The sequence below is a fragment of the Elgaria multicarinata genome, chromosome 4 (assembly GCF_023053635.1).
Source record: "Elgaria multicarinata webbii isolate HBS135686 ecotype San Diego chromosome 4, rElgMul1.1.pri, whole genome shotgun sequence".
In the NCBI taxonomy this organism is placed as follows: Eukaryota; Metazoa; Chordata; class Lepidosauria; order Squamata; family Anguidae; genus Elgaria; species Elgaria multicarinata.
Window position 1 is genome coordinate 94,281,098 of NC_086174.1, and position 27,140 is coordinate 94,308,237.

A 27,140-nucleotide genomic window follows, 5' to 3' on the forward strand; every position below is an offset into this window, starting at 1 on the left:
AAATCGCCACTTCCACTTTACGGCTTCTCAGAGAAGCGAGAACGTAGCACCAAGCGAGTCCCCGGCCTCCGTGTCCGCCACTTACTGACTACCAATGCCTCCTGCCGTACTTCTTCTTTTAGGTGTTCCTCCGCTCAGACGATGCCGTAAAGCAAAGAAACGGGGCAAAACTACAACTTCCACGACGCCCCGTCGCTCTCCTTTTGCGACACTTAAGATGGCTGCCTCCATGCGACCAGCTTGTCGCTTCAGTACCGGCGAAGCTGTTGGAGGGGCTGCTGTTTAGAATGGGCAGTTTCCTGCCACCGGCTTTAGGGAATTTATAACGCAGCAGCATTATTGTTATTATTACTCACCAGTTCTGTTCTTCTACTATGAAGTAGGAAGAAGAAGGCACTATGGGAGGGAGATGCAAATTGTGAGGCGTGTTTAAATCGGTGTGGGGCGCCTCATGGGATAGTCTGGGGAAAGCAGGAACGAATAAGAGGTTGAGTGGATTGGAGTGGAGCTTCATACCCTCCTCAGAGGGCTGGGCCGTGTTGGCTCCGAGTGAGGAGAGTGGTTGCCTTTGACTCCTCCGAAGCGTCCAAGGCAGGCAGTGAAGATGATGCGCCCCGCGTTGTTGGCGCCCCTTGCTAGAAGTTGCTCTCGGACTCTCTCGCCGTTCTGGGAAGGAGGAGGGAAGGCGAGGCAGCGGCGCTGCCTCTTCTCTGGCTCTCCTTCGTCGGCTTCTCATTGGAGCAAAGTGGTCTCTGAAGCGGAGAAGATCGTGGGCTACCCGACCTCCTTCATGAGCCTCCGCTGCCTCTTGAGCGACGAACTGAGCAACATCGCCATGCAGGTGCGCAAGCTGGTGGGGACCAATCACCCGTTGCTCAACACCGCCAGGTAAGCGCCTCCATCGGAACCCCGGCCGGAAGCGTGACGTGAGCGTCGATTTGTACAGTGCTGCGAAACTCTTGCAAGCAAGGTGAATCCAAGTCGTCGTCTTAGTTCCCTCCCTGGTCGCATTTCTGGTAATAATCCATAACTTCCACTCTGCCATAAGAGCTCTTGTTCTGGGCCTGTGAAGCTCTTTGGGAGTAAACTAAACAGGTGACGCTGCCGTGTTCGGAGTCAGATCATTGGTCCTTCAGCATTGTCTAACTTAGGAGTGGGCAGAAGGTAGATCGGGATCTACTGGAAGATATCGGTGCAGTAGATCGGCAATTGACTCCCAATTGTTTAACAATAGGCAACAAAATTACTTTTCCCACCTAAATTAGGCTTTTGAAGTGAAAGCTTAGGGGAGCCAGGAAAGGAATTTGTGTAAACTGAGTGCTGAAAACAAATCCCTAGGCTCTGAATGTATTCAGAATCACTACATTTTTTAATTCTAATTGTATGTCTCTGGTCCGTGGATCTTGAGGTTCTAGTTAAAAACAATAACAGACAAGAGGTATAGTGGAGCTGACAAGCCTGAAGTCTGCCCACCCCTGGTCTAACTGAGTAGGAGCTGTTCTTACTGGCAGAAGTTCCACAGAGTTTTGGACAGAGGGTTTCTCCCAGCTTTGCAACCTGAAGTCCTTTTTTAACTGGAGATGGACGGATTGAATCTGGGATATAGTTCAGATGCTCTACCACTGAATTTGATTAACATTTTAGATTGGACTTCTTTGAACTGTGCCACAAATGGACTTTTGACAGGGAGGGTTAGTTTTCCAAAGAAACTTGTTTTAGGAATCTTTTCTATTTATTGGCAGAGTTGAATGTACTCTGTGCTAAACATTAGAAAGACTTCTGAATTGTGACTGTACTATGCAATCAATATATTATAATATTTTGCATAGTTTTACTCTATTGCTGCTACTCATGTACAGTAGCAAGGAGCTATTCCAGAAACAGGAGCTGTCATACTGCCCGTTGATGAGTTATTTAGCCACCTCTGAGACTTATTTAGCCAGCTCTACATATTGTCTAGAAACTTGCTTTTAAAAATGAGTGATATTCTCAGGAAAATAAATTCTGTAGACAGAACCAAAGTCTGTACTTGTTTGTAGGCAACTTGAGGGAGGTTTCATAATATGAAGAGAGAGGTGTATTGCTTTTCTATGTTATTGCATAACTCCTAGTTCAACAAGCATGCAACATTTTGCCTCCTCCCACAGCATTGCCTATTGGTAACTGAGGCAGGACAATGCACAGCACCATGGTGTTATGACATGCATTGTATTTAACTTACTAGATATTGGTGGGTGTGGCATGGCTCTAGTTGTTCTGAGTCTTTGGGCTCAAAAATGAGACTCCTTAACATTAGATATCGTATACATTTTGCACTTAGCTCAGAAGTGATGCATATTGGGGAAAACATCAGTCCTCTCTCATGTGTGCCTCTTCTGTTTGTTTTTCTTTTTAGTAATCTTTTTTCTTTTTTAGTAATCTCAATCTTGATTGAATGCAAGGGTGTGTGTGTGTGTGGAATGGTCATCTGAATGCTCCGCCACAGGCCTACGTGCAAATTTAGCATGCTGCCAGCAGACTAAATCAACATGTTGGTTGGGCCTTGAAATATTGAAGGATTGATATGTAGCTGTTACTGGCAAGGGGGAGGGGTACATGCTTATTTTGTTCATTGGAATAACCTGTTCCAATGAACACCTAGGCCCTTAACTTTGGATGCTAGGCAATATGGGGTAGGAATAGGAATATGGATTTATTTATTTTTGCTTTCCACCTATTTTTATTTCTTCTACTTCACTGTGCATTCCGTTGGTGTGACAAATGGGATCATGGCTACCTGTTCACTAGAATGGATATGCAGATTTAACTGAGTTCTCTCCAGCTGCTGCAGTAAGTAGGAAGTGTGATGTGGCAAAACAACAACAACACAGGCCTAATAAAGGGACTAATAGTCATAATAATGATGCACTGAGCAGGAAATGCTAATCAAATATTAAGTTGCAATTATTTCCATCTTTTTGAATAATTATTTTCTGCTGTTGATGAGTGCCTCAGCAATAATATCTCAAAGTGTGTGGTACGGGGTGGAGGTAGGATTGGGAGAGTCCAAGAAACTTGCAAGGATGTGGCTGCTGAGTCTTTTTTTTAAAAAAGAAAATGTCCTTCAACACCTGTAAAAATACATATTATAGTACCTTTCTTAGAAGTACACTTATTGATGTGTTAATATTTCACTGGAGCAAACTTGAAATTTAAGGAGTACAGGGTAGATATGTTTGCACTGCTGAGTCACCCTCAGCTCTTCAAAGCTTTTCTTCTCGATAATGTTCCCAAATTATCTTCAGACATAATTAATACGTTGGGCAAATAAGAATTGTTTTAGCTAAAATAAGCAAATTAATCAAGTTTGCAGTATTATTAGATTGTCTATCTTACATTAAAGGTTAGCATCTAGCATTTAGAAGCTAATACGGGAAGTTATAATTTGTGCAGAATCTGCTTTTTAGGAAACATACTGTAAATAATATTTCTAGACTATTTAAGGTATAGTCCTATATTTGAGTCTTCCAGCTGAGGAACTATAGGATTTGGCTGAAGCTCTGCTATTCTATATTGGCTGAATGCCAGATACATAACCACCATGATGTATGCTGTAGGAATAGATAAAACAGGGCAGAGTTGTATGCAGCACAAGGGAGGCACAAATGTATAGTGGAACAATGCTGTGCTCCTCCAAACCGTTGCCACACTCCTGTTGACAGACCAGCCCTGGCCCACATCCCATCCTCCAGGAGTTCATCCAACTCCCTTTTAAAGCCATCCAAATTGGTGGCCATCACTACATCTTGTGGCAGTGAGTTCCATAATTTAACTATGTGCTGTGTGAAGAAGTAATTCCTTTTATTGGTCCTGAATCTCCCACCAATCAGTATTTTGAGAGAGGGAGGAAAATGTCTCCCTGTCCACATTCTTCACACCATGTATAATTTTGTACACCTCTATCATGTCTCCCCTTATCCTCTTTTTCCCCCCAAGCTAAGCAATCCCAGTTGTTATAAACTTCCCTCATAGGGGAGATTCTCCAGCCCCTTGATCATTTTAGTTGACGTTTTCTGCACTTTTTCCAGCTCTATATCTTTTTTTATGTGTTGACCAGAACTGTACACAATATTCTAAGTGTGGTTGCATCATAGATTTGTATAAAGGCAGTATGATACTAGCAGTTTTATTCTCAATTCTTTTTCTTATAATACCTAACATGGAGTTTCCCTTCTTTACAGTGGCTGCACACTGGGTTGACATTTTCATCTAAGTGTCCACCACAATCCCAAGATCGTTCTTGTTCAGTCACTGCCAGCTCTGATCCCATTAGGTTGTGCTTGATGTTGGGTTTCCCCCCCCCCCCAATGTGAATCACCTCCCACTTGCTTACATTGAACAATTGGATGCCCACTCTGCCATTTGGATGCCCACTCTCCCAGTTTGCAGAAATCCCTTTGGAGCTCTTCCCAATCCCTTTGTGTTTTAACAACTTTAAATAATTTGGTGTCATTGACAACTTGACCACTTCACTGCTCACTCCTAATTCCAGATCATTTATGAACAAGTTGAAAAGAATTGGCCCCAATACTGATCCCTGTGGGACCCCACTATTTACTTCCCTCCATTGGGAGAATTTACCATTTATTCCTACTCTCTGCTTTCTGTTCTTTAACCAGTTACTGATCCATCAGAGACCTCTCCTCTTTAAGAAGTGAGACAGGACTTGCCAGTCCCAGTGATTTCAGTGGATCTACTCTAAATATAACTAAGACCATGGCTAGATGAGGGGATCGGAGGATGACAATTTTATGATCGCGAGATCGTCACCCTGGTTTACACGCGGCATGCAACATCGCGGCCACCATTTTTTTTAAAGGAGAAGGAGCGCATGAGCGCTCAGAAAACTCGTGAGTTTTAAAAACAACAACCCCTCACCCACACCCATGCCCGGGTCCTGGCTCCTCATGGTTACTCGCGAAGAGCCGGTACAGCCCACGACGCCCGCCCACACGTTCCGCAGTCTCAGGATCATCCCAAGACTGCAGAAAAAGCAGGATTAAAGGGTAGGGTGAAATCCCGGGATAAGGGAGGGATCATTCCTCCCGGCTACTGGGATCTCCTGTGCATCATGTGGACGCACACGGATGATCCTGGGATGATCCCGGGATATAGGCCTGGTCTAGCCATGGCCTAAGTCTGGATACAACCCATTGATTTCAAAGGACGTAAGTACACTTTACAGTGTCCCTGATTGCAGATGAAACATTTTTCATGTATTGACAATACAATGATCTCCATACAACTCTATTTTTCTGAATCTGATGGCAGACTGTTTATGATAGACAACAAAGAAGTTAAGGAAGAAGATTAAAAATCACGATTTTATAGATTCAATAACAATGTTTAAAAATAATATATACAAAGCATTCTATCACATGTGCAAAAATACAATCAATCCATCAGACCATTTAACAAAGAATGCTCAGTAAAGTTGTTTCCATTGGCCAATACAATGGATTGATTGTATTTTTGCACATGTATTAGAATGCTTTGTATATATTATTTTTAAACATTGCTATTGAATCTATAAAATTGTTATTTTTAATCTTCTTCCTTAACTTCTTTGATGTCTATTTTATTCTGTTAGGTTAAGGGTAACACTTTTTTGTTACAATCAGACTGTTTATGATGACAGCTATTTTAGGTTCACTACATTTTAAATCGGCTAGCAAATGTAAGCCATTGGTACAGCTGTACTAGTCCAGATTTAAATTTGGCAGTTAAAGGCGGAGAACCTTTTATGTGTGGGTATTCCATGTCTCTGAAGTTACTTGGCTCTTGAAATAAGAGGCAAATTCTTCTACAGTATGATAAGCCTAATTTTGCCTTGTATTCCACTCCCACCCTAGAGACTTTCCAGATTTAACAAAGCTGCTTGGAACTTTGCAGTTGTATTCTTATATTATGGTAGCTGTAGTGTGGAAAGTTTCAGGTAAATCACTTATGACAGTTGGCAGATACTGGATTTCTGTAAATGAGGCAGCATTCATATTTTGAACTTTCCCCTAACTTTTTTCTGTGTTAGAAACTTTTAAAAAGAAAGATTCGGTTCCTAGAAAAGTTAAACTTGTTTTACTTTGTGGTGCCTTGGCTAGCTCTGGGTGTTTTGAATGATCTTTTCATGTTCACACAGAGATTCAGTTTGTTCAGTGACTTATGAGGGATTTAGAAGGCAGAGACATACTGGCACACTTGAGGAAACCTTCCATTAAAGCCTTCGTAAAATTGCTTGGCTCTAAAGTAAGATGGTGATGATGCCAAGGGAGAGATGGAAGGGGGAAGGGGAAGAGCATGCTTAAAAGAACAACACAAACCTTACAAATGCTATGCCAGTTTCTTTTCCTGAGGATTTCAGAAAGTTATTTTTTTTTAGAAAAGAAAATTCTCAAGAGGAAATAAAAACATTTAACACCATGGCAGAGGAAAAGAGGTAAATTTAAGTAGAACAAAAAAGACAAGTTTCATTTTTGCAAATTCTAGTTTAATATGTCATCTCACCCATTGAAGGAAAACGTTCAAAGGGCTGAGTTTATCATAGATTCAGATTGCAAAACTGTAATGAGTGTTCTTCTTGGTTTGCATGTTGCAGTTTTATTTAGAGCAAAGCTCTCTGACTGCCTCTGCCTCCTGGAATTTGTTGTGATTGGTCTGGGACCTGGTGTTCACTGCAAACGCTAAGAATTCGTGGAACAACTGTGCGTTTACCTAACTGCTTCCCTCTGCCACCGAAAACATTTGCAAGCCCATGAGTCTGTCCTTTTCTTTTCATCTGGTATAAGAGTGAACATTGTGGAATGAAGTCTGTGTCTTGTACTTGAGGAGGGTTTGCACAGTTATTTTTGTAACTTGGGAGGGCAAACCAGTTTTTTGGACTTGGACTGATTCAGGTTTTTTTATAAAGGACAGGATCCAGTGCTATCCATCTGCTAGTGGAACTGGCCACTGATTCTGGTCTGTGGATGGGCAGCCCCACCACTTTCCTACTGCTTGTGGAGCAGCAATGTAGTGCTTATGGAGGCAAGCTCCAAAATTCACTACCGTAAGATGTAGTGATGGCCACCAATTTAGATGGCTTTAAAGGAGAATTGGACAAATTTATGGAGGTTGGCTACTATGGCTACTAGTCCTAATAGCTATATTTTACCTCCAGCATCAGAGGCAATATGCCTCTGAGTACCAGTTGCTGGGGAACATGAGTCGGAGAGTGCTAATTTATTCATGTTTTGCTTATGGGCTGCTTAGGCAGCCATTTGGCTACTGTGTGAACAGTAGGCTGGATTAGATAGACCTTTAGTCTGATCCGGCTCAGCTCTTCCTATATTATTATTAATATTTATATAGCACCAACAATGTACTTGGTGCTGTACAGTATGTACAAATAAAACAGCAACCATATCCTACAAGAGGCTTATACTCTAAAGTCACATTAAAACATATGAGGGTGAGAGGTTATACAAAGACAGAATAAGGGAATAATCGAAGCATTGTGAACATTAAATAAGGCTAGTGTTCCAAAAGCTATGGAAAAGAGATGAGTTTTTAAACGCTTTTTAAAATCTAGGATAGAACTCATTATTCGTAGATGTTCTGGGAGAACATTCCAAGCAATAGGGGCAGCCAAAGAGAACGGGCGAAGCTGAGTGAGAGAGATAGAGACACTTGGGCAGGAGAGCAACATAAAAACATTTTGATGTAAATTAAGTGATATAGGCCAGATCTACTCCGAGCAGGATATAGCACTATGAAAGTGGTATGAAAGCAGTATATAAAAGGCAGGAGCCACACTAGTGCTTTATAGCGGTATTGAAGTGCACTGACTACTGTTGGGGCCCATTGACACATACCATATACTGCTTTCATACCGCTATATCCTGCTTGGTGTGGCTCCTGCCTTTTTTATACTGCTTTCATAGTGCAATATCCTGCTTGGTGTAGATTAGACCATAGTTACCAATATGGTATCATGTCAGCAGCAAGCACACACACATTTTGCAACCAGAATATGTGTGCATAATTCTGTTTCCAAAACAGAACTTTAAAAGGTTTTGATTTTTTAAAAATAAGAAATTAGATTATATAGGGGATATAACTATAGACCAGGGATGGGCAACCCTTTTTTCTGTCCAGGGCCACATTCCTTCATGGGTGATCTGTCTGGAGCCATATGTTAGTGGTGGATGGGATAGAAGCCAGCAGTTCCTCTTTCTATAGTATAGAACAGACCATGATAAATGAGGTCAGATGTATTATGGTTAAAGCAAATATTATTTTAACCATAAGATTTATAAGCAGCTCTGCAGTACAGCCTTGCAAATAAGCTGTAGAGGTCACGTGCCCTCAGATTCTCGTTCATTCTTTTGTCTGCATTGAACCCCCATCTCATTTTCTTTCCTTCCACTCCATGCCTTTGAAAACAACTAGGTTGGCATAGAACGTACCAGTTTGGGTTTTTAACAGTAAAGCCAGAGACATGATTGACACAAGTGAAATACTCAGTTCCATGATTTCATTGGAAGCAATGGGATTAACAGACCAACCTTAGATGTGTCTTATTAATGGCAAATTCTTTCGGGGTGGTTTACAATCATAAAACCAAACAACACCAACATAACAAAAATAAATAAAACATTACAGCAGTAAAAGTATCAAGATAATACAGTGTTAAACAATGTTAAAATATTTAAACCATTGAAAAATATTTAAAACCATGTCTACTAAGAAGCAAGTCCCTCTGGTTTGGAACCAGATATCTGCTAGTGGAAGGAAGCTGGTGGAAGTTATGTTTTCCACCCTTCCTCTCCCTTCCCTTCCCTCCCTTGAGGGTTGGAAGGAGCTGATGAGTGGAATGGGCTTTGGCAAGGAAGCTGAGGGGAAAGGGGGAGTTTTTGGAAATCTGGGCAGAGGTCCTTCAAGGAGTAGAGTAGAAAGTGCCTCTCCCTGATTTTCCATGATCTCTCTTTCTCTCTCAGGCCCACTCCACTCAGCAGGGCTCCTCAACCCTTGAGGGATCATTACTTCTTTAAAAAATGTATAAAGCATTAAACTCAACAGCTAGCATTACTTGCAGAAGCAAAATTCCAAGGAGTATCTGGTACAAATGATAAATTTCAGTAATTATATATTTTTCTTGTAAATATTTGGTAAAAACTTGGAATTACTACTGGTGATTACCAAAATTTGTTTTCCCAAGGAAACCCTGAAAATAGACCAATGTACTATTGTGGCTTCATGTCTCTTACAGTAAATCTGGATCTGTGGAAACTCTACTTCTAAGTGGATGTTGATGTTAAACATAATTTTCTTTTTTTAAAAGATTGTCAATTTCCTTAAATTGGAAGTTTTTATTTTCCTAAAATATATGACCCTGTGATGTGTTCCAGTGTTTCCTTGAACGGAGATTGGGGAGGCAATGGAAGAAACAAAATCATTAAAAACTGTTTTAATGCAGCATTTGAAAGAGACACAGTGGAACAAGGTCACAAGTATCAGGACCAGAGTGTTAGAACTTGTTGTCCTGGTAACAGATGAAGAAGCTCTGGATGAGATTTCAAGAATTCAGAAGAGAAAAAAGCAATTAATGTTGTATATCGTTAGCCCTCTAGGTGTTGGACCACAACTCCCATCATCCCTGAGCATTGGCTGTGCTAGCTAGGCCTGATGGGAGTTGTGGTCATCCAAACGTTGCTGGACTTCAAGTTCCCTGATATATATGAAGAAATGCACAGATTGTGTGAAAATTGGAAAGGTTACTTGGGGGTTTAGCATATGTTTCTGGTGGTGGGTCAATATATAACCATTGTAAGATGGAGACTATCGTTATGAAAAGTAGGTCTATGTGATGGAGTCGAATGGCACAGGGCCAGGCCTCCACCTAATGTACATAGGGAGCATGTATTTATAAGGCCATACTCTTTGTCCATCTGACCTGGTATCTTCAGCTCTGAATGGCAGAAGTCTTCCACATCACATGCTAGCTGATCCTTTTAACTGGAGATGTCAGGGGTTGAGCCCAAGACCTTCTGCATGCAAAGCAAGCCCTCAGCAAAAGCTGGAGGTTTGTTCACACAGCAGGCTGCAGTCAACATTTATGATTTATTGTCCTAAGATCGGCATGGGGAAAGAGGCAATGGCTGATGAGCTGTCACAGGAAGAAAAAAATCTGAAAATGTTTGGTCTTGTTGCGTAAGCAGAGAAGATCTCATGGCGAAGACTTTTCAAAACAGGAACATTAGCCATTGGCCATCTGTGCATTCTTAGATTTGTGCATCTTTGAATGGATCTCCCTTTGTGCATGTTGAAAGTTCACTCTTATTTTATTGCATTTCCCCCTTCTTTTGTATATGCACTTAGTAGTGCTGTATTTTGCACAGTTGAATTTTACCTTTGTATAATAATCATTAATAAACATTCGATATTGATAAGTGCATTAGGGTGCTTTGTAGCTTTTGGGTGTGTGTGTAAGAGTAAAATAGCACCTTTTATCAGCTTAGGCCGATATGCCAACTACATCCTTATCTGAGCATACATAGCCTAGCTCCAGTTATCCATGATGTGATAACCTCTCGTCTGTATTACTGCAATGCGTTATATACCTTTGAAAATGGTCCGGAAACTTCATCTGATCCAAAACAAGGCAGCAAGATTGCTAATAGGGACTGACGAATGAGTCCACGTTCTGCCAGTACCAGTTCATGTCTGGGACTGATTCAAAGTGCTGGTATTAACATTCAAAGCCCTAAATGGCTTTGGGCCAGATTATTTGTAGGATCACTTCATCTCATATGATCTGCCTGGCTCCTAAGATCTTCTTCAGGGGCCCTTTTCCATGAGAAGTGAGTAAAGGAAGTGAAGTAGCCAAAGGAAGTGAAGTGGGTAAGTAACAGGAAGAGGGCCTTTTCTGCTGTGGCACCCCGGCTGTGGAATGAGCTACCTAGAAAGATTCACCTGGCACCTACAGTGTACTCCTTTGGGCGCCAGATGAAGTCTTCCCTGCCCCCCAGTATTTTAGCATTCTAGTTTTTTAGCTCTGCTGTTTTAAATCTGTATTTTAAATCTCTGTTTAAAATCTTGCATTGCTGATCAGTTTTATTCAGGTTGTACTTTTATATTGTGGTTTTATGCTGTACATTTGTGAACAGCCCAGAGAACTTCAGCTATTGGGAGGTATAGAAATGAAATAAATAACTAACATAGCCATGAAACAAACGTGCTCTTGCAGTGTTTTTTTTTTTAACCTATGGAATAAATTAGTAACTATTACATAGTGAGTGTCTCTAAGCAGATAATCTTGCAAGAGTCAAAAAATCACACTTTGGTACTGTTTGGTACTATCTAGGGAATATTGTACTTAGTCCTTGTTGCAATGAAAAAAGTAAGTATACCAGAGCTCAGATTTTATGCCATCCTCGACATCATAATTGTCTCTGGACTGTTATAGATGAAAGCAACAGTGTTGGTCCGTAGTCACTCTGCTCTGGAAAAATAAAGTGTAGAAGTTACAAATGTTTTAACAGTAAGTGTAACAGCCTGTTGAATTGTACTACCTAAGCAAGTGGGAGGTTGTTTGTTTATTTTTTAAAAAACAAACTATTTTTATTCTGCCTTTTCGTCCAAAGGCCCTCAAGGCAGCTCACAGCATAAGCTAAAATAAATCTACATTATACACTCAAAATAAAATGAGAACAGAACCAAAGTTATATCATGTAAAAATCCAACCAAAGCCATTTCAAAGTTTCCCCATGGCAATTAGAAGCATGCATGGGACTGTTGTCAGAAGAAGGACTGTGTCCACATTGACATAAATGTTGCTTACATTTTGGGTAGATGCACGCTTGCTTACACTTGGGTAGATGCATTGCTCCGGTTTTTATGGTGGAGCAGAGGAGGTTCTGGAGATGAGGAGGAGAGGCTGTGGGTGCATAGATTTGGGTGCGTTGCAAGCTGATCTGGCTTGTGGGGCAGGAGTTCCCCACATCTTGTGTAGCATATCGGTACTTCACATAAATGTAATATTTAAAAGATTTAGCCTATGCACTAACCCGTATGCATGAAAGATCTGCTCACCAGTGTTGGCAGTTGTGCTGCTATGCGGATAGGGCATATGTATGGGCCATAGTTCTGACATAGCCTTTCACAGGTTGTACTCACTGTGAAGACAGAATTGTGTTTTTCTATTATTTATTTTAAATTTCATACAGAAAGAAAACAAAATAAACTTGAATACGATATTCCTTCTCTCTCCCTATCACACAGGAAATCAATGATCATATTATAACTATTATAAATATATCTATTACAAAATATACCATTCTTTAGATCTTAAGCATTTCTTTCCTTTCTTTATAGGTTGGGGCGGGAATTAACCAATTACAAGAGAGATATCTTTCATTATGCCAACCAAAAAGATTTAAATGCTTTGGGAATTTTATTCTCCCATTCCGACAAAGTTATATATACCGTAAAGCAATGCCAGTCCATATTAAATGTGTCTTTAGATCTTGTTCCTTTTACCAATCTCGGTTTATTGGTGAGTTTCTCCATTAAGGCTACATGCCAAACCTTGCTATACCAATTTGTTAACGTGGCGCCATCCAGATTCCTTCCAATATCTAACTATTGCCAATCTGGCAGCAACCAAAACAGATCCTATCAATGACTTAAATAAAACCTTTTCATTATCCTCCTGATATAATCCTAACAAGCTGATGTTGGAGATTTAACAACATTTTGTCTGGTTATCTTTTAAATTTCTTTAAATATTAAGTCCCAAAAAACTTTTATTTTGGCACCATGCCACCACGTATGCTGAAAGGAGCCTACCTCTCCACAGCCCCTCCTGAAATATTGTGAAATTGATTTATTAAATCATGCCACCCTTACTGGGGTTAAATACCATTCTTGCAAGATCTTTAACATTGTTTTCTTTATGGACATTGAGACCTATTTGAATGGGAATTTGCCCAACAAATTTGCCCAGTCTGTATCCTCTATATTAATCAACCAATCCAACTCCTAGATTTTCTTTAGGCCCTCAGAACTACCCATCTTGACATTAAGGAGAATCGAATATAGTCAAGACACCAGACCTGACTTAGTACCTGTAGAGGACTTGATTAAGAATTCAAACTATGTAAGAGGACGTGTGGCATGTTCCTTAACGTGTGGTTGTTGTATAAATGAACCCACCTGGCACCACTCCATCCATGTAATATTAAAGTCCTTCAAATGAGTTCTCCACAGATCCCTAGAGAGAGGGGCATTCTCATGATAGAAATCCCACATTCTATACAGTCCTGCTCTCTTAAATTTTTCTACTCTGATTTGCCTTGCATTACTAATAAATTTGACAATATAATGGGAGTAATGGAGAGAGATTTGGCATTAACTTATCCAGCCATCATCTGCAAAAATTAAATGGTCCCATAAGAGTGGATACCAGGCTCCTGGCCGCTTGTTGTAATAATTGTTTTATAAATGGGATGCTTTCTGGATTATCTATATCTAAAAGAGTTTTATCTATTTGCACCCAATGCAGGAGGCAATCTTATAGAAGAAACAAGATCAGATGTCAGGGCTGGTATGCTTCATAATATGTTTTAAATGTGGAATACCCCATCCCCCCTCAGACATAGGCCTGTACCAGTGTACCTAGGATGTTTACTCTTAAATATGAAAACTTCCACCTATTTGGTTCAGGACCTCAATGGGGAGCACATAGAATAAGTATGACAGCTTAGGTAATATTGACATTTTAATGGATGGTATATGGCTGGCTAAAGAGAGTGGGAGTTCAGTCCATGCTTTAGGATCTGTGAGAATTCTCTTCCAAACAACTCTGTAAATAGTTCCCAGTGCCTTATCCGGATTCTTAGTCAAATACACATCCAAATATCTCAACTGCTTGTTAATGGAATGCCCAGCTCTTTGGATATCTTGTTGAGACTTTGGAGGTACATTTAAGCACATTAAATCAGATTTGCCCCAGTTAGACTTTAGCTCCTAAACTTGTTCAAATCTGCTCAGCTGCAGTTGCAATGCTGGGGCATCTTGTTGTTGGGACTACTAACATTAAAGCATGTTCTCTGCATAGAGATGAGATGCTCAGTGTTTTTCTAGTGGCCTCTGCTAGGTGAGGGGAAAGAGAAGAGAATAGGGCCTTAGCCTTCAGAAATTTGAATAGGGCCTTAGCCTCCAGATAACATCGAAATATTTAATGAAGGTAGCTTACATGCCAAAGTTTTAAAGATGTCAGGTTGGAGCCAGAGTTCCTGTGAGCAGAAGTGGGGGGTTGCTATTTTCACCAGTTCCTCCTTCCTTTTGCACCTCCCCTCTGTCCTCTGAAAAGCTGTTTTGGAGAGCAGGAGAAGTGGTGTAGGGGCTGGGGTGGGGAAGAGGGATCAGTGAAAATTGTCTTCCTCTCCTCTGAGTCCCCTCAGCATATTTAGAGTAAACTAAGTGCTTGAAGTACTCCAAATAACAATCAGTGCATTGAAATATAGATTCTCTTGGCAACAGCGAGCCTCAAGGCTTACACAATTCCTCTTCCCCTTGCATGCTGTGCTTTCCCAAAGGACTACTAGTTTCTCAGATAGCACTCAGCACCACCTCTCTTTTGCATCTTCTAATTCTATGAACAGGTTTTTGGAAACAGTTTTAATGTAGACGAAGTTGAACAAGCTAGAACTTAATAAAAACATGATGAAACTGTTGTGAGTTGGAAAACCTGAACACCTGGATGATAGTGTGCAGTTGGTCCTGAATGAGGTTGCACTTCTCTTTCAAGACCAAGTATGCAGTCTGGGAGTACTTTTGGACTCCATTTTCTATGGAAGCACAGGTGTCATTGATAGCCAGGAGTGTTTTTTTTATCAAGTTAGGCTAGTTTGCCAACTGCAGATCTCACCTCAGTGACTCATGCATTGGTTATATTCAGGCTGGATTAATGTAATGCACTCTACATGGGGCTACCCTTCAAGAGAGTCCAGAAGATTCAATTGGTGCAGCCTGTGACAGCAAGAATGCTTTTAGAAGTGTGGCATTCTATACATATTGCATTCATTCTGCATCAGTTACACCAGCTACCTATTTGTTTCTGGACCCAATTTCAAATAGTGGTGTTAGCCTTTCAAGTTCTAAATGGTTTGAAACCAGGCCATCTGAAAGACCACTTATGCCTTAGGCTTATGATTGGCCTTGAAGCCTCTGCTCTGTGGTCCAGTGCTAAGAACTCTTAGATTGGTAAATACCAAGGATAGGAGCTTCTCAGTGGATTATTCTGCATTGGGAGATGCATATGGCCCCCTCTTTGCTCACTTTTAAAACAGCCCTAAACACTTTTGTTTCAGTCTGCTTCTGGGTGATTATGGGGCACTGTGTTCTAATAATGGTTTTAGCTGCTGTTTGATGTTGTTTTGCTTTTGTTACTTTAATCAGTTGTACTGTTATGATATTGCTACACTAGCAATTGCTCTGTAAGCTGTTTTGGAAGGGTGAGCATGCTAAATGGAAGGGAAAAAATCTATCAGATGATATAATCTATAGTTGTCATTGCATGTGAATGCAGAATATGAGGGCCCCACACCAGGGCTTAACTCTGGTTTGCGTTCCAGGTATGTGGGCAAACGAAGCAAATTGTATTTTGCATGTTCACACATTATGGCAAACTCTGAGAACCTAAAGTTCTCTAGGAAATCACAACGTGGAAGAAGAAAGAAGGCATGTGTACGCCTGAAGGCCATTGGTATTTATTCATGTAACGCCGAAGCACAGTTTGACATTTCATCTGAATACAGCCATAACCCCCCTTACTAATTTTCAAACATGATATGATTTAAACAGCATTTTAAATTTCCTTTTTATAGCTCAATTCACAAATATTTCTTTGCTGTACCCTGACATAGTGTGAGAATTTGAATTCCAGAACTGCCCAGAGAGCTTCGGCTATTGGGCGGTATAAAAATGTAATTAAAAAAAAAATTGACTAAAGCCAGTTAAGTAACAAAAGATACATAAGAAACAAAATGTTACAATTGTACTTTGCTATTTTACTTTCAAAATTTTATAAATACGCCAAGTAGTGAGGAAATGTTTTTCAGAAAGCTTTGCCAAAGATTGCAGTGATTCTTGCTATTTCAGAATTTCATATGTGAAAGAAGAAAAATAAAGATGTAATTGTAATTGTCTTCTTTAGTTGATTTTGTTGCTATTATACTAGGATTATTTAATAACTCAAATATATGATACTGTGGTACAGAAGTTTTTATTGACATGCTGGCAAAGAAATAAACATGACCACTCTTTTTGCCATCTGTTTATAATGCTATATAAAGAAAATGATGCTGGTTGCTGTGGAAACTAACATTTCCAAAACCACAAGTTGCTTCAATTCTCCACCTTTAAAATCTTGAGCTCCCTAAGGAATGAATACACACACATGGAAAATATATCAGAAATGTTTCAGCTACTTTCCGACCAACTATTAACTGTACAGTGTTTTCAATATATCTATTTTGTCACAAATGAAAACTTTTATCACTCACATTTCAATAGAATTCTTGGTATTTCAGACAAGGTGATGTCTTAGCTTGCATCTACAACACATCTATATTTATATATAACAACATTATTAGTTGGACTTTGGGGTTCCACAATAGAGTGAAAATACCACCATGTAGGTTTTAGAATTTTGAACTGCTATTTATAAGAGCTTCTTCTGGACTATGTTTACTTTATTCCTTGCCTTCAGGCGCCTTTGGTGAGACATGCCTTTCTTGTGTTTGTGCTTTCTGGCATGTTCTTTGGGGGACTGGGAGCTTAAGAGGCAGGCTCCTACTACCTGGGTTTTTGACCATCTGATCCAGCCAGGAGAGGAAGGCCTGCAGAGCAAGGGACCAATCAGCGGCTGCTGTTGTCCTGCCTAGTCTGCGGAACCTCCAACTGCCTCCTAGCAGACTCAGGCTCCCAGCAAAGAAACATCTCACCCCCAGCTGCAACAACTTTGGGGGACTGGGAGCTTAAGAGGCAGACTCCTTTGGGGGCGGGCTCACCGCCGAAAGGGGGACTCCAAAGGGGTTTGCCAATTTGGGGAAGCCACTTCAGGGCAGTACACAAGGGCGAGGGCCTGTCCCCTTGTTTGTTTTGTTTCTTTTCTTTTCTTTTCTCCTCCCCCCACCCTACTTTCGGCCTGCTTCCGTTTAGTCGTGTGAGGGTTCTGCCAGCCTGTCATGAACATCTGCTTTTCTGGGAGTAGAGGAGATGATGGGAATCCGGGAGCAGCCATCACAGTTATACAGGGCGGGGAGACAGCTGCACTGTCATAAGAGAGAGTGCAATGACAGGGTGTTGGTTGTCCCCAAACTTCCCCCCAATTCAAATAATTTGGATGGCCCTGGCAACAGACCTCCTGGGTTGAAATTGCTGCTGGTGAACGCCAGGTCGGTTAATGGGAAAACAACTGCTATCCAGGACTTGATCCTGGATGAGCATGCCGACCTGCCCTGTATCACAGAGACCTGGTTGGACGAAGCTGGGGGAGTTAATCTCTCTCAGCTTTGCCCACCAGGGTTCCCTGTCGAGCAGCAAGCAAGGCCTGGAGGGCGGGGAGGTGGAGTGGCAGTGGTCTATCGGGATTCCATCCCCCTGACCAGGTGCCCTGTCCCACAGTCTGCACGGTTTGAATGTGTGTATCTGAAGGTGGGTGCCCGGGATAGAATAGGGATTCTGTTGGTGTACCGTCCACCCTGCTGTTCAACAGTCTCCCTTCCTGAGCTAGCCGGGATAGTCTCAAATTTGGTGTTGGAGTCCCCACGGCTTGTTGTTCTGGGGGATTTCAATATCCATGCTGAGGCTGCCCTGTCGGGAGCGGCTCAGGACTTCATGTCCGCCATGACAACTATGGGTCTGTCCCAAGTAATATCTGGCCCCACCCATGTTGCTGGGCACACTTTGGACCTTGTTTTCTGTGCTGGATGGGGTGACAGGGATCTGAGAGTGGAGGAACTTTATATAGTTCAGTTGTCATGGACAGATCACTACCTGGTGGGGTTTAGACTTGCTGGCACTCAGAACCTCTGCAGGGGTGGAGGACCGATTAAGATGGTCCGCCCCAGGAGGCTGATGGATCCAAATGGTTTCCTGATGGCTCTTGGGGATTTTCCTGTTGCCTCGGCAGGTGATTCTGTTGATGCCCTGGTTGATCTCTGGAATACAGAGATGGCCAGGGCAGTGGACACGATTGCTCCTGAGCGCCCTCTCTCACGTTGTGGAGCCACACCAGCCCCCTGGTTTTCCAGTGAGCTGGCAGCAATGAAACGAGTGAGACGGAGACTAGAGCGACTTTGGCGGAAAACTCGGAGTGAATCTGATCGAACACAGGCTAGAGCCTATTTGAAGGCCTACTCTGTGGCAATTCGGGCAGCGAAAAAACTTTTTTTTCTCTGCCACTATTGCGTCTGCAAAGAGCCGTCCAGCAGAGCTGTTTCGGGTGGTCAGGGGCCTTCTACACTCTGGCCCCAAAAAAGTGATTTCAGACCTTTCAACAGCCTGTTGTGACCAATTTGCCCAGCACTTTGCAGACAAAATCGCTTGGATCCGCTCTGACTTGGATGCTATTGTTGATGCAGATCCAGTGGATGTAACTTTGGCACCTGCTTGTCCAGTATTATTGGATACCTTTCAATTTGCACAGTCCAATGATGTGGACAGGGTCCTTGGATTGGTGAGAGCCACCACGTGTATACTAGATCCTTGCCCTTCATGGCTTATAAAAGCTGCCAGAGGGGGACTGGCTGAGTGGGTAAGTGGAGTGGTCAATGCCTCCCTTCGCCAAGGAAGGGTCCCAGCCTGTTTGAAGGAGGCAGTGGTAAGACCCACACTGAAAAAGCCCTCCTTGGCCCCCACTGTATTGGATAACTACCGGCCAGTCTCCAACATCCCATTTTTGGGCAAGGTATTGGAGCGTGTGGTGGCCTCCCAACTCCAGGGATTCCTGGATGAGACGGATTATCTAGATCCATTTCAATCTGGCTTCAGGCCTGGTTATGGGACAGAAACAGCTTTGGTCGCCTTAGTGGATGATCTTCGCCGGGAACTGGACAAGGGAAGTGTGTCCCTGCTGGTTCTGCTGGACCTCTCAGCGGCGTTCGATACCATCGACCATGGTATCCTTCTGGGCCGCCTTGCTGGGATGGGTCTTGGAGGCACTGTTTTACAGTGGCTCCATTCCTTCCTGGATGGACGGACCCAGAAGGTGGTACTGGGGGACTTGTGTTCGACTCCTTGGCCATTGGCCTGTGGAGTCCCTCAGGGCTCTGTTTTGTCTCCCATGCTATTTAACATATACATGAAACCGTTGGGAGAGGTTATCCGGAGTTGTGGGGTGCGGTGCCACCAGTACGCTGATGACACCCAACTCTACTACTCCTTTGCACCCAATTCCAAGGAAGCAGTTTCTGTGCTAAACCGCTGTTTGTTGGCGGTAATGGATTGGATGAGGGCGAACAAATTGAAGCTTAATCCAGATAAGACAGAGGTGCTCCTGGTCAGTCGAAAGGCAGATCAGGGAATAGGGATTCAGCTTGTGTTGGATGGGGTTACACTCCCCCTGAAGATGCAGGTCTGCAGCTTGGGTGTACTTCTGGATTCAGCCCTGAGCCTGGATACCCAGGTTTCGGCGGTGGCCAGGAGTTCATTTGCACAGTTAAAGCTAGTGCGCCAGCTGCGCCTGTTCCTAGAGATGTCGGACCTGGCCACGGTGACACATGCCTTAGTTACATCCCGATTGGATTACTGTAACGCGCTCTACGTGGGGCTGCCTTTGAAGAGTGTTCGGAAACTCCAGCTGGTTCAAAGAGCTGCAGCCAGATTGTTGACCAGGGCTGGTTACAGGGAGCACACAACTCCCTTGTTAAAACAGCTCCACTGGCTTCCAGTCTGTTTCCGGGCACAATTCAAAGTGCTGGTTATGACCTATAAAGCTCTATATGGTTCGGGTCCAGGTTATTTGAAAGAACGTATTCTCCCTTATGAGCCTGCCCGTGCTTTGAGATCTTCTGGAGAGGCCCTTCTTTTAGTCCCACCTTCTTCACAGGCACGCTTGGTGGGAACATGGGAGAGGGCCTTCTCGGTGGCTGCTCCGGTGCTCTGGAACTCTCTTCTTGGGGAAGCTAGGCTGGCTCCCTCCTTGATGGGCTTTCCGAAGCAGGCTAAAACTTTTTTGTTCAAGCATAATCCAGCCCTCCATCTATGTTAATGTTTTATAATTTTGTTGTGTATTTTTAAATTGTTTATGGTTTTGTTTCCCTCCCCCCCCCATGTATATTTTAAACTTTGTAAGGCCGCCTTGAGGCCCAGCATTGGGCAAAAGGCGGGATACTAATAAATATCATCATCATCATCATCATCTGGATTTGGTAGGCAAAAAAATAGCAGCAGTGTAAAAGTGTTGACAATCATGCCTAAGTACCAGAAACTGTACCAGATGGCCTCCAGACACATGAACATTGTACAATTCTATCGTTCTTACCCAGGTATCGTAAGGATAGCAGGTCTGATATATAGTGGATGTGGCAGACAAGTTTGCTGTATGTCCCCTGGTGAATGTCTATAAAGTTTAAAGTGGGGCAGCTATGTTTGTAGACACAAGGTAGAACCAATGGAACTGTAGTCAGTCATGACTCCTTGGCATGTCTGTGTGGATATCTGTATCTTCCATTTCAGATGACATTGTGTTTATTGGGAGTCATTCAGAGGGAAATTACACTTCCCGCTGAGGTTTGTTGAATTGGCACTGATTCTCGGTGCTAACTTCACAAGGCTTACTTTAGTTAGCTGTTAACCCTTTCTTCAGCCTTACAGAGAAAGTGGCAGCTTTTTAAAAAGAAGACAGTGACAACGATTCTGCCCATATATGGTAGAATCTGGCACATCTTGAACACTACAAGTGTTCATGACCATTATCACTTCCATTTTGTGTTGACTCAGTCTAATTTTGTTAGTCTTTCTCTGGTCTATTATAGCTCCCAGGTGCTGATTCAAGGCACACTGCTGCTTCTAGATAAATGGTTGCTTTCCTCTTCCCTGCCCATTCCCTTTTCATTTTCGATCATATCTATTTTATTATGGGCCTGGGATTGTCTTATCTTTTTAGTATCCGTAAAATGCTCAGAACATTTTAGATACCTTATAGGTGTTTAATAATGTATCTAGGTTCAGGAGCATCAGTACATAACTTTTTAAAGTGAGCAAAAGGCCTTTAAAATATTGTGATATTGACAATTATTATTCAGTGGCTGATTCTAGTACTGAAGATGTATGAGCAGAAATTGGACTGAATGCCTGCAATTCATAGCCTTAATGTTCAATTCTGTGAAAGGGAAATTCTCTAAATGTTGACAATTCTTTCCATGGCATGCTCTGAACATGTGTCTCTTGCTAGATTCAGAACGCTTTTATGCAAACTGGAGCAGGAGCAAAGGGAAGAGTGGAAGGAACTGTCTTCAGTCAGAGAGAAGAGAAGGTTGGGAACGCATGGAACTTAGGGTTGATAACTCCTTGCCCTGATGGAATTTGTGTACTATATTCAATATTTGAAAGTGTTCTATAACACTTTCACTTGGAGCATTAATTATCTCTTCTATTTATGCAGTTTGAATTAGACTTACTCATCAAGTGCCAAACTGTTATTTGAATTTTTTTTTAAAAAAAATACAAAATAATAATAATAATAATAATAATAATAATAATAGAAAAAGTGGGATGCATTTTATCACCACATTATCTGCATTCTTTTTGTCTGATACACTATAGACATAAGATTTCAAAAATATAATTATTAAACAGCCTTTATCAATAGGACTCCGTGTGCAAGCCCAAAATGTTCATAAGTTTCAGTGATCTTTTTTTCTCCTGGTAACATATTTCTATGAATATGGAACTAAACCATAGACATTTTGGATTCCTCTCATATCCCTAGATGAAAAGTGAAATAGCTGGGCATTACGAAGTGTGCAAAGCTTTAATGGGAATGCTCATGTTTGCTTGATTTATTCTTTTAAACAGATGGACAGTAGTAGGAGGTGTAATTCTTTCAGCACATAAACTATTAGCCAGTGTTACTGCTTGTGTGGGTGGTGTGAGTCTTATATCAGCATACCATAGTAGTGCACTTGTTTCAGAGCTAGACTTCCCCTGCTTCCCCATGGATCAACGTGATTATTTTTTTTAGAAAAAGAGCACTGTATTTAAATCTATGAATCTGTCAGTTTGTAAAAACTAGGTTTTGTCACATGAATAACATTGAGAATAATTGTTTTTCCCCTTCAGTCTTTACATTGTTCTATAAAATTGGATTTTCTGTGGCTGGTTGTATTGGTCTAATTTCAGTTACCTTGAGGGCAGAGTGTTTAATAATACCAAGGTGCACAAACTAGAACAGGCAACACCATAATCTAGGGAGTTTTATATTTATATTTACACTTGTGGTTGCATTTTGTACAAGCTTTTAAAAAAGAATCTGTCTCTGATACTAATGTGTGTGTGCACATAAACACCTAATTTTACTTGGCTGCTTCCAGTTCACTTTTCCCCCCTAGAGGCACCTGTCTTCTGCTACATACCCATCAAGAATAATTGCACCATCTGGAAGACTTTTATGTACCTATAACTTGGGTTGAATATCTCTAGGGAACTGGATTCAGGTAGACTGTGAATGTGACCCCTGGAGCCATGTCAAGTGACTGCAGTAGCTTCTAGTTACTAAAGGATGGTCACCCTAGGCTTTATTTGTTTCAAGTCTCATGCAATTTACTGTAGTGAAGATCGAGTACATGTCAGTAATGTAATTCTGTTTACTACTATGGGTGGAAAAGAACTTCAAGTCTTAAGTAGCTGGTAACTCAGACAAAGGGACAGTAAATAACTATAGAATGCTAGGTGATGAAGGTCATATAATTGGATGTTGCATTGTATGTCAATTACTTTACGTCTAGATTCTTGCTCTGTACTCTGCCCACTGACATTTCTCCATCTAGAGTTGCTACTAATTAGCAGCTTTTATCATTAGACTGGAATACTTCACAGGTTAGTGTTTATTCCTGAATTCTTCCTCGATATTCTATTTTTATCTAAACTCTGTCATATGGTAATATACTTCATTTACATTTTCAGTCAACCGAAGTGAGGATAGCTCTGAAGCCTGAACTTGCCTTCTAACTTTAGAATATTTATTTCTTTTAAATTAATCATGCAACTTGCACATAACCTTCATGCTTATCTCCTTAAACAGAAAATCCCTTATATTAATTCTATTTGCTATATAGGCCATCTCCATAGGCTATATGTAATGATCCCTCCCACAAATATTATTTCTCCAGCATAGGAATTAATAATATATGAACATATGAAATTTGGTTTCTCTCTAATGCAGCAACAATATATTGGTTTTCCAGAGCTAAATGTCCTTTTTCCTCAACCCAGATATGTCTGAATTTGCTGCTTATGACTTTTTTTTAACTTCAAATGTTATGCTATGTTTCATTATGATAGTGCTCTAGTGAACCCTAGTATTGGCTATAGTTGGTAAAAGGATTAGGGAACTAGGAAAAATTGGTTGGCACTTACATGCATCCAATCTCCAAATATCTAGTAGTAATGAATTCTGAATGTGCTGCTTTTCAGAAAGTTCAGACATTAACTGTATGTGTGTAGTTAGCTACCTATAAAAAAGTGATGATTCATCTATATCAACAGTGCTTTATGTTCTATAGATGCCTCCAAATTTTTGTTTGGTTCAGGCAGTCACCTAAACCATGCAACAAGTAACTGTGTGCTCATTTCCAACAATCTTAATCAGGGGAAGGCAACCTGGTGTCCTCCAAATGTTTTGGATGACAATTTCCATAATCACTGACTATTGGCTATGCTGGCTAGGGCCGATGAAAATTGTAATCCAAAACATCTGGAGGGTACCAGGTTGCCTACCTGTGATCTAAGCCATTATTTAGGTCGTGATCTGAACTGGGGTAATGAGTGATGAAAAATAATTTGAGAGTCCAAAATGCTGTTCTGACTTTCTTTATTTTTTCTCTTTGACAGGGGTTTTGTGTCTGATAGCAAGAACAATCTGCAGATGAGAGGTCTGGTAGTTTTACTTGTGTCTAAGGCAGCTGGACCCAGCATAACAACAGAAAATTCCTTCCAGAATGACATGGTCAGTGGGATATATTCCAGGTAAGCATTTTGCTAATGAAAAACAACATATAGACTTACGTGTGTGTGTTTTCTTTGTAGGTTGTGCCAAAAATTGCCTTTAGCAAAGTGTTCCAATACCATTTACAATGTACATAGTAATATATGAATAATATTCAGAAATACAGTTTCCCATCTTGTTTCCACCATTGTAATTATTTTGTGTTCTAATCCGCGCAACATTTTTTTATATGGAGTTCTACAATACTTACCATGTCAGTGGTCAGTACAACTATGATTTATTTGTTTATTTAAAGCAAGGCTGAGGAACCTGTGAATCCACAGATGTTGTGGGACTCCAATTCCCATCAGCCTCTGCAAGCCTGGACAATGGTTAGGGATGATGGGAGTAGTAGTTCATCAAGATCTGGAAGATATAGGCATATGGACTTGCTGTTGCAGACTGCTCACACCTCAAAAGCAGGCTTGGAAGGCTCCAAGAAATAGTCTTGCATCCCGATATTCCCTTCCTTCCAAAGTTTTTTCTGTTAGGAAGGAGGGGCCCCAGTCCATCTGGTGGATGCAGCAGCCACTGGAAATGGTGAAGAAGGGAGTTGGCCTTGCTAGGCCCTAATACATGGAATTTACAGATAGGACACTAATGATGAAAAATAGTGTCTGTTTTAAGTGGAACCACAGCAAATGGGGGGCATGTCTGGAAGAGGCCTTGTCCCAGGGATCACGCCGGGATCATCCCTGTGCATCCACATGATGCACAGGGGATCCCAGGGGCAGGGAGGGACGATCCCTCCATTTCCCTGGGATAACCGGGATGGCTTTAATCCCGACTTTTCCCGCAGTCTCAGGATTGTCTTGAGACCATGTGAGGTGTGAGCCGCTGTCCCGGTTTCGTCCCGGCTCCTCACAAGTAAACGTGAGGAGCCGGGCACGGGGCACGGAGCTCTTCAGGAGTGGGAGCAGGGTGTTGTTGTTTTTTAAAAAAATACCTTTTTGTTGGAGCTCTCGTGCATAGTGGAAGTTAATGTTCTTTCTACATTATAATACAAGCCTTTCCCCCTATATGTATCTCTTTGAAAGGGGAAAAAACAACTTGTAAAGAGATTCTTAGCTTGGCTTTGAATCCAGCTCTAATGGGTGAAGATCTAACACTCATAACATCTCCCCATCCCCCCTCTCTCTACTGGACTACACCTGTATAAATTGGAAGCTTCCAAAGACAGACTGAAGAGGTGGGCTGAGCTCAGTCTTGCAAGTTCTACTTATATTTCTTTTATTAGAATCCATGTGATCCACCAACTTGTATTAAATGTATAAAGCAAGAGTGCATGCTACAGATCTCGTATTAGTTGAAGCGTAACTAATCTGTGTGTTAAGTGATCATGAGGATGTGCTCTTGCTTAAGAATATTTGTGCCTTGCTAGATCATCCCAAGGTTTTCCTAGCTCAGATTGTTTTGGATGAATCTCAGAAGCCAACAAACACAAAGTTACCATGAATTGGCCAGTAATCCACCAGTAGAATGGCGTTTTATTTCTGTCTGTGTTGGTCCACTATATGATCTGGCAGTGTACAAAATAGCTCATTCCATTTCAGAAGTTCATTGTTGTTTGTTCCTTGGAAACTGGGGGCAGGGGAGAAAAGGAATAACATTTTCTATATTAATATGCTAGTAATGCTAGTTCTAATGATGGCAACCTTAAGTACTCTAGCTAATTTGTCTTAAATGTCACTGAAGGGGAAAGCCCTTTATCTTAAATGTCACTAAAGGCGATAATGGTTATGATCTAAAGAAATGCACCGGAGACTGTACATGCAGCAAGGATGTGAAGTTTTCCCTTGTTTACTGTTTTAGCACTGCAACCCAAGTAAGTGTTTCTTTAACCCGCAAACTTGGAACCCCTTTGTGTCTCCCTTGCATTTTGATTTCATGGTGGCACTTCAAACACACAGGCTCTAATCTGTGTTTGCAGCAGCACTCTCAAACGACCCATGTAGTTCCTTGACTGCACTTTTAGCCGCTGTCAGGTGATTGAAAAGAATCCCATTGCTTGGAGAAAATAGAACAGAAAGGGAATTAGACCTGGTTCCCTTCTCCTCCTATCCATTCCCCAAACATGATGGACATGATTCCCAGTGATTTGACCAAGTCTACATGCACACCCCCGGTCACTGTATCAGGCTTTTTAGTGACACGAACCACATGTGCAGCAATCATTTGAGCACACAATACCTTGTACAGTTAAGGAAACACAAGCAAAGGCTATCTTTGTATGTAGATGTGTCTAGCTGGGTGAAAACGATTGTGTTTCCCCATTAACTCTGTTTTGTCACATTACTCTTTCTCAACTCTGACTATGAATATTTCAGCTTGATTAAGGCAAGCCTCTACTGGTGAGTTTTAAATAAGTATATAAAACATTTTATACATGTATAACATGTTATCTTCTAGTGCCTTTGCATATGGAAAAGTAAACTTTTCAATGATAGCCTACAAAATAACCAAAGAACATCACTTCTGATCAGTTTAATCTTTTCTCTGATCTTACTGTAATGTACAACAGACAGTGGTGCAGGTGATCCCTTGAATGTTAATAGGAATCAGATGCATACACTTAGGACAGTTCAAATGTTTCTTTAGTATGACAAGAATTGTTCTTCATTTTATTTAATCATATGTATTCTTGGCACTGCTCATGCTATATAATGCACTCTTCAAAGAAAACATTCTTCTGCTCCAGGGTGTGTGGACCTTGCAAATGTCTTGTAGTTACATGGATGAAGTATATGTATAAAATATATCTGAATCATTATTCCTGGCATTATAATTATGTCTTCATTGCCTGATACTTATGTGGACAGCCTGTTATATCTGGTTAGCTATTGTATATAATTCT

At 41.4% G+C, this 27,140-nt stretch overlaps 1 protein-coding gene across 1 annotated transcript in view; it reads left to right on the top strand.

The window, feature by feature from the left end:
- The first annotated feature begins 216 nt into the window (after window positions 1-216).
- PDSS2 (decaprenyl diphosphate synthase subunit 2) overlaps window positions 217-27,140 on the top strand; it is an 88,415-nt gene continuing 61,491 nt past the window's right edge. Inside the window, exons 1-2 of the mRNA XM_063124825.1 lie at window positions 217-888; window positions 24,133-24,267. Of these exons, the coding sequence (XP_062980895.1) occupies window positions 605-888; window positions 24,133-24,267 (419 nt within the window). The 5' untranslated portion in view covers window positions 217-604. The remainder of the gene's footprint in view (window positions 889-24,132; window positions 24,268-27,140) is intronic.